The following is a 16,564-nucleotide window of genomic DNA, read 5'->3' as shown; positions in this document are numbered from 1 at the left end:
AACAATAGGAAGTTCTCCACACTGTATATACACTAGGCCTCCATGGAGGGACGGTGGAGGGACGGTGCCAAAACACTATACCGGTGTGTCTCAATCTTGGCAGCTTGAAGATTTAAGCATGGTTGGTTGGAGGATTCTGGAGTTGAGGTACCACCCACCTTAACCGTTGCCAAGGTTGTGAAACGTTGTGCTACCCTGTAATTTTCAGCGACGCAAAGCTGGCATAATTCCTGGCAATTGAAGGGCGACGCCGTCTAGATATTAAATTGATTCTTTCTTTTTTTTTCTTTATTCCCGCTGAGTATTTATTCTTTTATATTTTATTGCGATATTGACATCTTTTTTTTTTTGGTAATTGTTGCTCACCGGCTCAGAATCGTTCGGCCAAGATGGCGGCCAGGTAAAATCGAATCAAAAATCCACGAAACGATCAAATGAAACATGATCTGGGCTTCAGGGAGACGGTCGGCTTGTTGTTGTTGTTTTTTGAATTACACAAACTTCAATTGGATTTAAGTTAAATTTAAATAGGTTGGCGGTGTTGCGATCCATTCTTTCCTTAAAGATTTTTTTGGGGTGTGGAAACGGATAAAATTAATCCCAAGAAATTCATCTTTCGTACCCTCGCACTGGTGCAGAAATAGACACAACGAAGGAGTCATTTCAAAAGGATAGGCTGGTTTTTGTATTTTATGTCCTTGTCCACTGACCTACTCACACACACACACACACACACACACACACACACACACACACACACACACACACACCATTGCATGCACTGCTTGCAATCCAGATCAATCACAGCCTTTGGTATATTAATGGCATCTTATTTGTACTGAATGCCTCATTAATGCTAATATTACCTGGGCGTCTCTCTGCCACCCTCCCCGGATGGAGAGTATTAATTTCTTGCTTTGTAATTAAATATTAAGGCTGCGATATTTCACGCTCTGCACAGCTGGCAGGAGAGGGACCCACAAGACAGTGTGAGTGTCACACGAGGGTATTACTTCAGATGGCAAGAGCTCTCCTGAGCCCCTGTTCGTGGACATACGCCAGGCTACGGACCGAGCGTGGTTCAATCTTTAGAATGGAATGGAATGGAACGGAACGGAACGGAACGGAACGGAACAGAACAGAACAGATGGAATGCAATGCAATGCAATGGAACAGAATGGAATAGAGTATGGAAATAATTAGAGTAGAGTAGAGTAGAGTAGAGCAGAGCAGAGCAGAGCAGAGCAGAGCAGAGCAGAGCAGAGCAGAATAGAATAGAATAGAATAGAATAGAATAAATAGAATAGAATAGAATAGAATAGAATACCAGAGTACCAGAATACCAGAAAGTAATTCCAAATCAACAGACCCATCTGGGAGAACAAGATAACAGCGTTGGAAGGGACCTTGGAGGTCTTCTAGTCCAACCCTCTGCTTAGGCAGGAAACCTTACACCACTTCAGGCAAATGGTTATCTAATCTTCCAGTGTTGGATCATTCACAACTTCTGGAGGCAAGTTGTTCCACTGATTAATTGTTCTAAACTGTCCTAATTGTTCTAAACTGTCCTAATTGTTCTAAACTGTCCTAATTGTTCTAAACTGTCCTAATTGTTCTAAACTGTCCTAATTGTTCTAAACTGTCCTAATTGTTCTAAACTGTCCTAATTGTTCTAAACTGTCCTAATTGTTCTAAACTGTCCTAATTGTTCTAAACTGTCCTAATTGTTCTAAACTGTCCTAATTGTTCTAAACTGTCCTAATTGTTCTAAACTGTCCTAATTGTTCTAAACTGTCCTAATTGTTCTAAACTGTCCTAATTGTTCTAAACTGTCCTAATTGTTCTAAACTGTCCTAATTGTTCTAAACTGTCCTAATTGTTCTAAACTGTCCTAATTGTTCTAAACTGTCCTAATTGTTCTAAACTGTCCTAATTGTTCTAAACTGTCCTAATTGTTCTAAACTGTCCTAATTGTTCTAAACTGTCCTAATTGTTCTAAACTGTCCTAATTGTTCTAAACTGTCCTAATTGTTCTAAACTGTCCTAATTGTTCTAAACTGTCCTAATTGTTCTAAACTGTCCTAATTGTTCTAAACTGTCCTAATTGTTCTAAACTGTCCTAATTGTTCTAAACTGTCCTAATTGTTCTAAACTGTCCTAATTGTTCTAAACTGTCCTAATTGTTCTAAACTGTCCTAATTGTTCTAAACTGTCCTAATTGTTCTAAACTGTCCTAATTGTTCTAAACTGTCCTAATTGTTCTAAACTGTCCTAATTGTTCTAAACTGTCCTAATTGTTCTAAACTGTCCTAATTGTTCTAAACTGTCCTAATTGTTCTAAACTGTCCTAATTGTTCTAAACTGTCCTAATTGTTCTAAACTGTCCTAATTGTTCTAAACTGTCCTAATTGTTCTAAACTGTCCTAATTGTTCTAAACTGTCCTAATTGTTCTAAACTGTCCTAATTGTTCTAAACTGTCCTAATTGTTCTAAACTGTCCTAATTGTTCTAAACTGTCCTAATTGTTCTAAACTGTCCTAATTGTTCTAAACTGTCCTAATTGTTCTAAACTGTCCTAATTGTTCTAAACTGTCCTAATTGTTCTAAACTGTCCTAATTGTTCTAAACTGTCCTAATTGTTCTAAACTGTCCTAATTGTTCTAAACTGTCCTAATTGTTCTAAACTGTCCTAATTGTTCTAAACTGTCCTAATTGTTCTAAACTGTCCTAATTGTTCTAAACTGTCCTAATTGTTCTAAACTGTCCTAATTGTTCTAAACTGTCCTAATTGTTCTAAACTGTCCTAATTGTTCTAAACTGTCCTAATTGTTCTAAACTGTCCTAATTGTTCTAAACTGTCCTAATTGTTCTAAACTGTCCTAATTGTTCTAAACTGTCCTAATTGTTCTAAACTGTCCTAATTGTTCTAAACTGTCCTAATTGTTCTAAACTGTCCTAATTGTTCTAAACTGTCCTAATTGTTCTAAACTGTCCTAATTGTTCTAAACTGTCCTAATTGTTCTAAACTGTCCTAATTGTTCTAAACTGTCCTAATTGTTCTAAACTGTCCTAATTGTTCTAAACTGTCCTAATTGTTCTAAACTGTCCTAATTGTTCTAAACTGTCCTAATTGTTCTAAACTGTCCTAATTGTTCTAAACTGTCCTAATTGTTCTAAACTGTCCTAATTGTTCTAAACTGTCCTAATTGTTCTAAACTGTCCTAATTGTTCTAAACTGTCCTAATTGTTCTAAACTGTCCTAATTGTTCTAAACTGTCCTAATTGTTCTAAACTGTCCTAATTGTTCTAAACTGTCCTAATTGTTCTAAACTGTCCTAATTGTTCTAAACTGTCCTAATTGTTCTAAACTGTCCTAATTGTTCTAAACTGTCCTAATTGTTCTAAACTGTCCTAATTGTTCTAAACTGTCCTAATTGTTCTAAACTGTCCTAATTGTTCTAAACTGTCCTAATTGTTCTAAACTGTCCTAATTGTTCTAAACTGTCCTAATTGTTCTAAACTGTCCTAATTGTTCTAAACTGTCCTAATTGTTCTAAACTGTCCTAATTGTTCTAAACTGTCCTAATTGTTCTAAACTGTCCTAATTGTTCTAAACTGTCCTAATTGTTCTAAACTGTCCTAATTGTTCTAAACTGTCCTAATTGTTCTAAACTGTCCTAATTGTTCTAAACTGTCCTAATTGTTCTAAACTGTCCTAATTGTTCTAAACTGTCCTAATTGTTCTAAACTGTCCTAATTGTTCTAAACTGTCCTAATTGTTCTAAACTGTCCTAATTGTTCTAAACTGTCCTAATTGTTCTAAACTGTCCTAATTGTTCTAAACTGTCCTAATTGTTCTAAACTGTCCTAATTGTTCTAAACTGTCCTAATTGTTCTAAACTGTCCTAATTGTTCTAAACTGTCCTAATTGTTCTAAACTGTCCTAATTGTTCTAAACTGTCCTAATTGTTCTAAACTGTCCTAATTGTTCTAAACTGTCCTAATTGTTCTAAACTGTCCTAATTGTTCTAAACTGTCCTAATTGTTCTAAACTGTCCTAATTGTTCTAAACTGTCCTAATTGTTCTAAACTGTCCTAATTGTTCTAAACTGTCCTAATTGTTCTAAACTGTCCTAATTGTTCTAAACTGTCCTAATTGTTCTAAACTGTCCTAATTGTTCTAAACTGTCCTAATTGTTCTAAACTGTCCTAATTGTTCTAAACTGTCCTAATTGTTCTAAACTGTCCTAATTGTTCTAAACTGTCCTAATTGTTCTAAACTGTCCTAATTGTTCTAAACTGTCCTAATTGTTCTAAACTGTCCTAATTGTTCTAAACTGTCCTAATTGTTCTAAACTGTCCTAATTGTTCTAAACTGTCCTAATTGTTCTAAACTGTCCTAATTGTTCTAAACTGTCCTAATTGTTCTAAACTGTCCTAATTGTTCTAAACTGTCCTAATTGTTCTAAACTGTCCTAATTGTTCTAAACTGTCCTAATTGTTCTAAACTGTCCTAATTGTTCTAAACTGTCCTAATTGTTCTAAACTGTCCTAATTGTTCTAAACTGTCCTAATTGTTCTAAACTGTCCTAATTGTTCTAAACTGTCCTAATTGTTCTAAACTGTCCTAATTGTTCTAAACTGTCCTAATTGTTCTAAACTGTCCTAATTGTTCTAAACTGTCCTAATTGTTCTAAACTGTCCTAATTGTTCTAAACTGTCCTAATTGTTCTAAACTGTCCTAATTGTTCTAAACTGTCCTAATTGTTCTAAACTGTCCTAATTGTTCTAAACTGTCCTAATTGTTCTAAACTGTCCTAATTGTTCTAAACTGTCCTAATTGTTCTAAACTGTCCTAATTGTTCTAAACTGTCCTAATTGTTCTAAACTGTCCTAATTGTTCTAAACTGTCCTAATTGTTCTAAACTGTCCTAATTGTTCTAAACTGTCCTAATTGTTCTAAACTGTCCTAATTGTTCTAAACTGTCCTAATTGTTCTAAACTGTCCTAATTGTTCTAAACTGTCCTAATTGTTCTAAACTGTCCTAATTGTTCTAAACTGTCCTAATTGTTCTAAACTGTCCTAATTGTTCTAAACTGTCCTAATTGTTCTAAACTGTCCTAATTGTTCTAAACTGTCCTAATTGTTCTAAACTGTCCTAATTGTTCTAAACTGTCCTAATTGTTCTAAACTGTCCTAATTGTTCTAAACTGTCCTAATTGTTCTAAACTGTCCTAATTGTTCTAAACTGTCCTAATTGTTCTAAACTGTCCTAATTGTTCTAAACTGTCCTAATTGTTCTAAACTGTCCTAATTGTTCTAAACTGTCCTAATTGTTCTAAACTGTCCTAATTGTTCTAAACTGTCCTAATTGTTCTAAACTGTCCTAATTGTTCTAAACTGTCCTAATTGTTCTAAACTGTCCTAATTGTTCTAAACTGTCCTAATTGTTCTAAACTGTCCTAATTGTTCTAAACTGTCCTAATTGTTCTAAACTGTCCTAATTGTTCTAAACTGTCCTAATTGTTCTAAACTGTCCTAATTGTTCTAAACTGTCCTAATTGTTCTAAACTGTCCTAATTGTTCTAAACTGTCCTAATTGTTCTAAACTGTCCTAATTGTTCTAAACTGTCCTAATTGTTCTAAACTGTCCTAATTGTTCTAAACTGTCCTAATTGTTCTAAACTGTCCTAATTGTTCTAAACTGTCCTAATTGTTCTAAACTGTCCTAATTGTTCTAAACTGTCCTAATTGTTCTAAACTGTCCTAATTGTTCTAAACTGTCCTAATTGTTCTAAACTGTCCTAATTGTTCTAAACTGTCCTAATTGTTCTAAACTGTCCTAATTGTTCTAAACTGTCCTAATTGTTCTAAACTGTCCTAATTGTTCTAAACTGTCCTAATTGTTCTAAACTGTCCTAATTGTTCTAAACTGTCCTAATTGTTCTAAACTGTCCTAATTGTTCTAAACTGTCCTAATTGTTCTAAACTGTCCTAATTGTTCTAAACTGTCCTAATTGTTCTAAACTGTCCTAATTGTTCTAAACTGTCCTAATTGTTCTAAACTGTCCTAATTGTTCTAAACTGTCCTAATTGTTCTAAACTGTCCTAATTGTTCTAAACTGTCCTAATTGTTCTAAACTGTCCTAATTGTTCTAAACTGTCCTAATTGTTCTAAACTGTCCTAATTGTTCTAAACTGTCCTAATTGTTCTAAACTGTCCTAATTGTTCTAAACTGTCCTAATTGTTCTAAACTGTCCTAATTGTTCTAAACTGTCCTAATTGTTCTAAACTGTCCTAATTGTTCTAAACTGTCCTAATTGTTCTAAACTGTCCTAATTGTTCTAAACTGTCCTAATTGTTCTAAACTGTCCTAATTGTTCTAAACTGTCCTAATTGTTCTAAACTGTCCTAATTGTTCTAAACTGTCCTAATTGTTCTAAACTGTCCTAATTGTTCTAAACTGTCCTAATTGTTCTAAACTGTCCTAATTGTTCTAAACTGTCCTAATTGTTCTAAACTGTCCTAATTGTTCTAAACTGTCCTAATTGTTCTAAACTGTCCTAATTGTTCTAAACTGTCCTAATTGTTCTAAACTGTCCTAATTGTTCTAAACTGTCCTAATTGTTCTAAACTGTCCTAATTGTTCTAAACTGTCCTAATTGTTCTAAACTGTCCTAATTGTTCTAAACTGTCCTAATTGTTCTAAACTGTCCTAATTGTTCTAAACTGTCCTAATTGTTCTAAACTGTCCTAATTGTTCTAAACTGTCCTAATTGTTCTAAACTGTCCTAATTGTTCTAAACTGTCCTAATTGTTCTAAACTGTCCTAATTGTTCTAAACTGTCCTAATTGTTCTAAACTGTCCTAATTGTTCTAAACTGTCCTAATTGTTCTAAACTGTCCTAATTGTTCTAAACTGTCCTAATTGTTCTAAACTGTCCTAATTGTTCTAAACTGTCCTAATTGTTCTAAACTGTCCTAATTGTTCTAAACTGTCCTAATTGTTCTAAACTGTCCTAATTGTTCTAAACTGTCCTAATTGTTCTAAACTGTCCTAATTGTTCTAAACTGTCCTAATTGTTCTAAACTGTCCTAATTGTTCTAAACTGTCCTAATTGTTCTAAACTGTCCTAATTGTTCTAAACTGTCCTAATTGTTCTAAACTGTCCTAATTGTTCTAAACTGTCCTAATTGTTCTAAACTGTCCTAATTGTTCTAAACTGTCCTAATTGTTCTAAACTGTCCTAATTGTTCTAAACTGTCCTAATTGTTCTAAACTGTCCTAATTGTTCTAAACTGTCCTAATTGTTCTAAACTGTCCTAATTGTTCTAAACTGTCCTAATTGTTCTAAACTGTCCTAATTGTTCTAAACTGTCCTAATTGTTCTAAACTGTCCTAATTGTTCTAAACTGTCCTAATTGTTCTAAACTGTCCTAATTGTTCTAAACTGTCCTAATTGTTCTAAACTGTCCTAATTGTTCTAAACTGTCCTAATTGTTCTAAACTGTCCTAATTGTTCTAAACTGTCCTAATTGTTCTAAACTGTCCTAATTGTTCTAAACTGTCCTAATTGTTCTAAACTGTCCTAATTGTTCTAAACTGTCCTAATTGTTCTAAACTGTCCTAATTGTTCTAAACTGTCCTAATTGTTCTAAACTGTCCTAATTGTTCTAAACTGTCCTAATTGTTCTAAACTGTCCTAATTGTTCTAAACTGTCCTAATTGTTCTAAACTGTCCTAATTGTTCTAAACTGTCCTAATTGTTCTAAACTGTCCTAATTGTTCTAAACTGTCCTAATTGTTCTAAACTGTCCTAATTGTTCTAAACTGTCCTAATTGTTCTAAACTGTCCTAATTGTTCTAAACTGTCCTAATTGTTCTAAACTGTCCTAATTGTTCTAAACTGTCCTAATTGTTCTAAACTGTCCTAATTGTTCTAAACTGTCCTAATTGTTCTAAACTGTCCTAATTGTTCTAAACTGTCCTAATTGTTCTAAACTGTCCTAATTGTTCTAAACTGTCCTAATTGTTCTAAACTGTCCTAATTGTTCTAAACTGTCCTAATTGTTCTAAACTGTCCTAATTGTTCTAAACTGTCCTAATTGTTCTAAACTGTCCTAATTGTTCTAAACTGTCCTAATTGTTCTAAACTGTCCTAATTGTTCTAAACTGTCCTAATTGTTCTAAACTGTCCTAATTGTTCTAAACTGTCCTAATTGTTCTAAACTGTCCTAATTGTTCTAAACTGTCCTAATTGTTCTAAACTGTCCTAATTGTTCTAAACTGTCCTAATTGTTCTAAACTGTCCTAATTGTTCTAAACTGTCCTAATTGTTCTAAACTGTCCTAATTGTTCTAAACTGTCCTAATTGTTCTAAACTGTCCTAATTGTTCTAAACTGTCCTAATTGTTCTAAACTGTCCTAATTGTTCTAAACTGTCCTAATTGTTCTAAACTGTCCTAATTGTTCTAAACTGTCCTAATTGTTCTAAACTGTCCTAATTGTTCTAAACTGTCCTAATTGTTCTAAACTGTCCTAATTGTTCTAAACTGTCCTAATTGTTCTAAACTGTCCTAATTGTTCTAAACTGTCCTAATTGTTCTAAACTGTCCTAATTGTTCTAAACTGTCCTAATTGTTCTAAACTGTCCTAATTGTTCTAAACTGTCCTAATTGTTCTAAACTGTCCTAATTGTTCTAAACTGTCCTAATTGTTCTAAACTGTCCTAATTGTTCTAAACTGTCCTAATTGTTCTAAACTGTCCTAATTGTTCTAAACTGTCCTAATTGTTCTAAACTGTCCTAATTGTTCTAAACTGTCCTAATTGTTCTAAACTGTCCTAATTGTTCTAAACTGTCCTAATTGTTCTAAACTGTCCTAATTGTTCTAAACTGTCCTAATTGTTCTAAACTGTCCTAATTGTTCTAAACTGTCCTAATTGTTCTAAACTGTCCTAATTGTTCTAAACTGTCCTAATTGTTCTAAACTGTCCTAATTGTTCTAAACTGTCCTAATTGTTCTAAACTGTCTTTTTTTCTTTATTCCCGCTGAGTATTTATTCTTTTATATTTTATTGCGATATTGACATCTTTTTTTTTTTGGTAATTGTTGCTCACCGGCTCAGAATCGTTCGGCCAAGATGGCGGCCAGGTAAAATCGAATCAAAAATCCACGAAACGATCAAATGAAACATGATCTGGGCTTCAGGGAGACGGTCGGCTTGTTGTTGTTGTTTTTTGAATTACACAAACTTCAATTGGATTTAAGTTAAATTTAAATAGGTTGGCGGTGTTGCGATCCATTCTTTCCTTAAAGATTTTTTTGGGGTGTGGAAACGGATAAAATTAATCCCAAGAAATTCATCTTTCGTACCCTCGCACTGGTGCAGAAATAGACACAACGAAGGAGTCATTTCAAAAGGATAGGCTGGTTTTTGTATTTTATGTCCTTGTCCACTGACCTACTCACACACACACACACACACACACACACACACACACACACACACACACACACACACCATTGCATGCACTGCTTGCAATCCAGATCAATCACAGCCTTTGGTATATTAATGGCATCTTATTTGTACTGAATGCCTCATTAATGCTAACATTCCCTGGGCGTCTCTCTGCCACCCTCCCCGGATGGAGAGTATTAATTGCTTGCTTTGTAATTAAATATTAAGGCTGCGATATTTCACGCTCTGCACAGCTGGCAGGGAGAGGGGACCCGCGCACAGTGTGAGTGTCACACGCAGGGTATTACTTCAGATGGCAAGAGCCTCTCCTGAGCCCCTGTTCGGTGGACATACGCCAGGCTACGGACCGAGCGTGGTTCAATCTTTAGAATGGAATGGAATGGAACGGAACGGAACGGAACGGAACGGAACGGAACAGAACAGAACAGATGGAATGCAATGCAATGCAATGGAACAGAATGGAATAGAGTATGGAAATAATTAGAGTAGAGTAGAGTAGAGTAGAGCAGAGCAGAGCAGAGCAGAGCAGAGCAGAGCAGAGCAGAGCAGAATAGAATAGAATAGAATAGAATAGAATAAATAGAATAGAATAGAATAGAATAGAATACCAGAGTACCAGAATACCAGAAAGTAATTCCAAATCAACAGACCCATCTGGGAGAACAAGATAACAGCGTTGGAAGGGACCTTGGAGGTCTTCTAGTCCAACCCTCTGCTTAGGCAGGAAACCTTACACCACTTCAGGCAAATGGTTATCTAATCTTCCAGTGTTGGATCATTCACAACTTCTGGAGGCAAGTTGTTCCACTGATTAATTGTTCTAAACTGTCCTAATTGTTCTAAACTGTCCTAATTGTTCTAAACTGTCAGGAAATTTCTTCTTGGTTCTAAGTTGCTTCTCTCCTTGATGAGTTTCCACCCATTGCTTCTTGTCCGGCCTTCAGGTGCTTTGGAGAATAGCTTGACTCCCTCTTCTTTGGGGCAGCCCCTGAGATATTGGAAGACTGCTATCATGTCTCCTCTAATCCTTGTTTTCATTAAACTAGACATACCCAATTCCAGCAACCGTTCTTCATATGTTTTAACCTCCAGTCCCCTAATCATCTTGGTTGCTCTTCTCTGCACTCTTTCCAGAGTCTCAACATCTTTTTTACATCGTGGAGACCAAAACTGGATGCAATATTCCAAGCGTGGCCTTACCAAGGCATAATAAAGTGGTATTAACACTTCATGTGACCTTGATTCTCTCCCTCTGTTTATGCATCTTGGGCCAAGATACACATCAATACAGGCTGTCTCCGATTTACGACCGCAATGCAGCCCAAAACGTATGTTGCTAAATGAGACAGTTCTTCAGTCAGTTTTGCCCCATCTTACGACCTTTCTTGCCACAGCTGTTAAATGAATCGCTGCAATTCTTCCGTTGGTAGCACGGTTGTTAAGTGAATCTGGCTTCCCCATTGGCTTTGCTTGTCAGAAGGTCGCAAATGGCAATCACGTGACTCCAGAGGCTGCAACACACACATTCTAGGTGCCAAGCTCCCATGCTTCAATCGCACGACCGTGGGAATGCTGCACCGTTTATAAGTGCGAGGACTTGGTGCAAGTCACTTTCTTCAGTGCCGTTGTAACTTCGAAGGGCTGCTAAACGAACGGTTATAAGTCAAGGACTGCCTTGATCGCTGAACTGATGGCACTTGATTGCACTATGCAGGAGAACTGCATGCGTAGAACCAAAAACGGACTAAACATCTAGGTCTAGACTACTATTACACCTAGAATACAGCATCCAGTTTTGGTCACCACACTATAAAAAAGATGTTGAGACTCTGGAAAGATTGCAGAGAAGAGCAACCAGGATGATTAGGGGACCGGAGGCTAAAACATACAATGAACAGTTGAAGGAACTGAGGTTGGCTAGTTTAGTGAAGAGAAGGACCAGGGGAGCATCTTCCAATATTTGAGGGGCTGCCACAGAGAGGAGGAAGGGGGTCAGGCTATTTTCCAAAGCACCTGAAGGCCAGACAAGGAACAATGGATGGAAACTGACCAAGGAGAGATTCAACATGGAAATAAGGAGGAATTTTCTGACAGTGAGAACCATCAACCGATGGAACAGAAGTTGCCTTCGGAAGTTGTGGGAGCTTCATCCCTGGAAGTTTTCAAGAAGAGATTGGACTGCCATCTGTCAGAGATGGTGTAAGGTCTCCTGCTTGGGCGGGGGGTTGGACTAGATGACCTACAAGGTCCCTTCCAACTCTGTTCATCTGTAGCCGAGTTTCCCCAAAACTACAAAACACCTAACCAGAGACGGCTTCCAGCAAGATTAGCTTTTATGTTTTACCTTGTCAACGGTGCTGGGTGGAAACAGTTTTTGGGATGATTCATACACATATTAAACCCCCTTCCGAAACCTCATTAACCAGGATTTAAAACATGCAGTCGGTAAAAGGTGTAATACACAGGAGAGCAATCTGGGTAACACAAATGGATCAAGGGACAAAGGAAGATACACACAAACACCCTTAGTTAGACGCAGCTAATTTGGAAACTGAACCACTGTACACAGAACATGAGCTGGGCCTAAAAGGAAACAAGGTTCTAATCCTCATGGTTCCAATTAAAAGAGTTCATTCTATTATAACCATAGGATTTATCGTAGAGTAGAGAGAATAGGAAAGAAGACGCCTTAAATATTTTAAAAGTATCATCGCCAGCACCTTTTGCTATCTCAATCCTGGGAAATCCGGAATTTCAGAAGACATGTAAACATCAAAGCGGTTTTTTTGGTTTTTTTTTTTAACCTTGTCCACTTTAAGACTTTGTGGACTTCAACTTGTGGATTTCAACTCGTCTGTTTTTAATAGCTGTGGACTTCAGCTCCCAGAATTCCCCAACCAGCATGTGTGGATTTCAACTTCGACATGCTGGCTCGGGAATTCTGGGAGTTGAGCCCATCCATCCATCCGTATTAAATTTGACAAGGTTGAAAAACACTGGAGTGGAGCTTTGAGTTTTTCCTCCATTTCAGCATCAAACACCCCCTCTTACTCCCAAGTAGAACTTACTGACGCTGCAACCTCACAACATTTGCATTCGCACAACGCGTTTAGCCTGAATGACTGAACTAAGCCATTTTCTGCAATATACAATCTGCATTGTAACAAGCCAAATGCAAACAGGATTGATGCAGCAACAACTAACCAAGATGAGCACAAGCTGGTTTCTCCGTCAGCCTGCTTAAGCAGCGAGTGAGAATTCAGCCGCCCCTTATCATGCCTCTAGTCCACGGGGCCCCAAAAGCTCCAGGCTCACTGGAAATCCCACTTTAAAAGGAGGTACGGAGTTGGCAACTTCACTAAAAGTTAAGCAAAGCCAGGACTTTGCTCGTCAGTCCTTGAACTGGACGGGAGACCACCTAGAAATCCCAAAGCCGGAGAATGGAGTGAGAAAACTCTCTAAGATGACATTAGCTTGTTGCTGAGCAAAAAAAAATCAAAAGACATAAAAAAAAAAAAGGAGTTTGCTGGAATGTTGCGTGGGGCTACCCCTTTTTCATGGGCAAAACTGAACCTGTGTGCCACCCCTTTGCCAGAGGCAAAACCTCCTATCTACTGGTTCGTCTCCAGTTTAAATACTGAAAAGTATCTGTCAGTCAGCAAAACCTCCCTCCCCTGTAGCCAGGGGTTCGGGAGAACCTCTAGTTAAGATTCTCTGCAGTTCGGAGAACCTCCAAATCCCACTCCTGGCTGGTCCCACCCATCCCGCCCCGCCCCTCCCCTCCCAGGAGTCCCCACACGGCCCGTTTTGGATGCAGGGCATGTCCGGAGGCTCAGAGAGGGTGAAAAACAGGCCTAACAGAAGTTCGTGAAGGCCGAAAATGGGCGAGTTTCTGGCCTCCGGAGGGCCTCCAGAGCCTGGGGAGGCCGTTTTCAAGAAAAGCCTCCGGAGCCCGGGGAGGGCGAAAACGACCCCCGCCCTATCGTGGTGCAGGAGGCCCATTAGGCCACACCCTCCATGGCCACACCCACCCAGCAACCAGGGAGAGAACCCCTTGCTTAAATTTTTGAAGCCCACCCCTGTCTGTAGCAATGTTTCCCAACCGTGTTGGGAAGACCCTGCGGACTTCAATGCCCAGAATTCCCCAGCTAGGTTTTAAAATGGCCAAGGTTGGGAAACGCTGCTCCAGAGCCACTTACTGCTGTATTCTCCCGGCTACGTTGCCTTGAACCCGGAATAACAAGAGATGGAAGAGACCTTGGAGTCCAACTCCAAATTTATGGAGATTTACAGAGATGCAAGGCACAGGGTGTGCTGTAAGGAATTCCGGGAACTAATCTGCTTTTCAGTTGATTGGTGCCCCATGGATTTGAAAACGTTGGGATTTGCCTTTGGCAGGGAGGGAGGGAACCTGCCACAAGAACCGGAACCTTTGTCATACTAGAGGAGAAGGGAGGGGAAGGGATGTACACTGACCTTTTGATGCCTGGGGGGTCTCACTGGCTGTTCTCTCTGCCCCCCCTTCCGAGTACAGGAAGGACCCTACTGGAGAAGCAGAACAGACCATTAGCGGGGACAGACTGGACACGGGGCCCAATCCAGACGCACAGCCCTGTGCTCTCCGGACAAACCAGTTCATCCGCAGCAGGTAGTCCTTGACTTACGACGGCTTATTCCATATTCTATTTCTGTCCTGTTCTGTTGTGTTCTATTATTATTTCTTCATTATTCTATTCTATTCCATTCTATTCTATTTTCTAGTCCATTCCATTCTATTCTATTTTATTCCATATTTTCTTTTCTTTTCCATTCCATTCCATTCCATTCCATTCCATTCCATTCCTATTCTATTCTATTCTATTCTATTCTATTCTATTCTATTCTATTCTATTCTATTCTATTCTAGTCCACTCTATTATTATTTCTTCATTATTATATTCTATATTCTATCCTATCCTATCCCTATTTCTATTCTTATTTCTATTCTATTCCACTTTATTATTATTATTTCTTCATTATTATATTCTATTATTATTTCTTCTCTATTCTATTTTGTTCTGTTCTATTATTATTTCTTCATTATTCTATTCTGTTCTGTTCTATTCTATTCTATTCCGTATTTTCTATTCTATTCTATTCTATTCTGCATTCTATTCCATTCCATCCCATTCCATTTCTTTTCTATTCTGTTCTGTTCTGTTCTATTCTTATTTCTTCATTATTCTATTCTGTTATATTATGATTTCTTCATTATTCTATTCTATATTCTATCCTATCCTATCCCTATTTTTTTCTTATTTCTATTCTATTCCATTCCATTCCACTCCACTTTATTAGAATTTCTTCATTATTCTGTTCTATTTTTATTTCTTCTATTTTGTTCTGTTCTGTTCTATTTCACATATTGTGTATAAACACAATGAAAGATATTATCAGAGATAAAAACCGGAGGCACATACATTTCCCACAGAGGGATATAACCCAGGTTATAATTTCTAAAACATCAATATGGCAACCATGGTGATACAATCAAAGCTCTGTTTGTTTGTTTTTTACAAACGTGTAGAACTGATAACACCACTGTGGCCATTTCTCATTTCTTTCCTTTTATCATACCTTGCATACAGCCCTCCTCTACCAGTCATTCACAGTACAAGTAGTCCTCTACTTACAACAGTTCAAAGCTTCAACGGCCCAGGAAAAAGTGATTTGTGGCTATTTTTCACACTTACGACCATTGCCGCATCCCCACGGTCATGCGATCAAAATTCAGGCACTTGGCAACTGACTCCTATTTAAGACGGTGGCAATATCCCGGGCAGCGCTGAAATCCACTTACCTTTGCTACCGGTTCGGAAATGGGAGCGTGCTACGCGCCACCTCTGCGCATGCGCAGAGCCTTGCACACGCAGAGGGTAAAAAACGGGATGCAATGACATCCCAGCAGGTGGCCGGAGCCTCTCGCTGCCGGCGCTATAGGTTTGCGCGAGCCAGATAGATACGGCCAGAGTTCACCGCTGGTCCCGGGGTCACATGATCCTCTTTTGCAACTTTCTGACAAGCACCGTCAACGGGGAAGCCGGATTCACATAACAACCGCCAGGATTCACTTAGCAAAAATGAATTGTAAAATGGCGGCAAAGCTCACTTAACCAATCTCTATTTTGACATTTTGAGCTCGATTGCGATTGTAAGTCGAAGACTACTCGTATTCTCACCAGTTTCTTAGGCGTTTTTTGCTTTATTCACTTTGAAAACCCTACGCCAGCAGGATATAAAACAAGGGTGAGGTGTGAAAGGGGGGGAGCCTAAAACAATTATGTCCGGGGGCGGGGCGGGGAGGGAGAGATATAAGGGCATAAGAGCACAAAAGTGCCTAGTTCCTGTCCTATTGTTCCCTTCATTATATCAAATTAACATAGCTGTTGCATACTTACTCGCATCCCTCGCATCCTGGACATAAACTGTTTCAACTCCTACCCTCAAAACGACGCTATAGAGCACTGCACACCAGAACAACTAGACACAAGAACAGTTTCTTCCCGAAGGCCATCACTCTGCTAAACAAATAATTCCCTCAACACCATCAAACTATTTACTAAGTCTGCACTACTATTAATCTTCTCATAGTTCCCATCACCAATCTCTTTCCACTTATGACTGCATGACTATAACTTGTTGCTGGCAATCCTTATGATTTATATTGATATATTGACCATCAATTGTGTTGTAAATGTTGTACCTTGATGAACGTATCTTTTCTTTTATGTACACTGAGAGCATATGCACCAAGACAAATTCCTTGTGTGTCCAATCACACTTGGCCAATAAAAAATTCTATTCTATTCTATTCTATTCTTTTACTTACATTTTTTTTCTTTTACGATGTGTTTTTTTTTTATGTCGATGTTTGTGTATACTGTTGTGACAAAATGAAATAAAAAAAAAGAGAGAGAGAGAAGTTTGCACAGACCCTATCAGTTTTCACACCAGCCTGGTGTGCTGGCATCAGAATGAAACTAAAATTCAGCCAAACAGCACGGTCGAAAGAAAGGTAGGTTGCTGATGGCTGCATGTAAA

The 16,564-nt window shown here is 38.0% G+C and overlaps 1 protein-coding gene across 1 annotated transcript in view; it reads right to left on the bottom strand.

Annotated features, from left to right (window-relative positions):
* The window catches only part of NRXN2 (neurexin 2), a 531,073-nt gene that overhangs the window by 379,872 nt on the left and 134,637 nt on the right, over positions 1–16,564 (bottom strand). The window contains exon 4 of the mRNA XM_058160639.1: positions 13,961–14,029. Coding sequence (XP_058016622.1) covers positions 13,961–14,029 — 69 coding nt within the window. The remainder of the gene's footprint in view (positions 1–13,960; positions 14,030–16,564) is intronic.

The sequence above is a fragment of the Ahaetulla prasina genome, chromosome 17 (genome assembly GCF_028640845.1).
Source record: "Ahaetulla prasina isolate Xishuangbanna chromosome 17, ASM2864084v1, whole genome shotgun sequence".
Lineage (NCBI taxonomy): Eukaryota > Metazoa > Chordata > Lepidosauria > Squamata > Colubridae > Ahaetulla > Ahaetulla prasina.
This window is presented reverse-complemented; position numbering and strand designations above follow the sequence as displayed.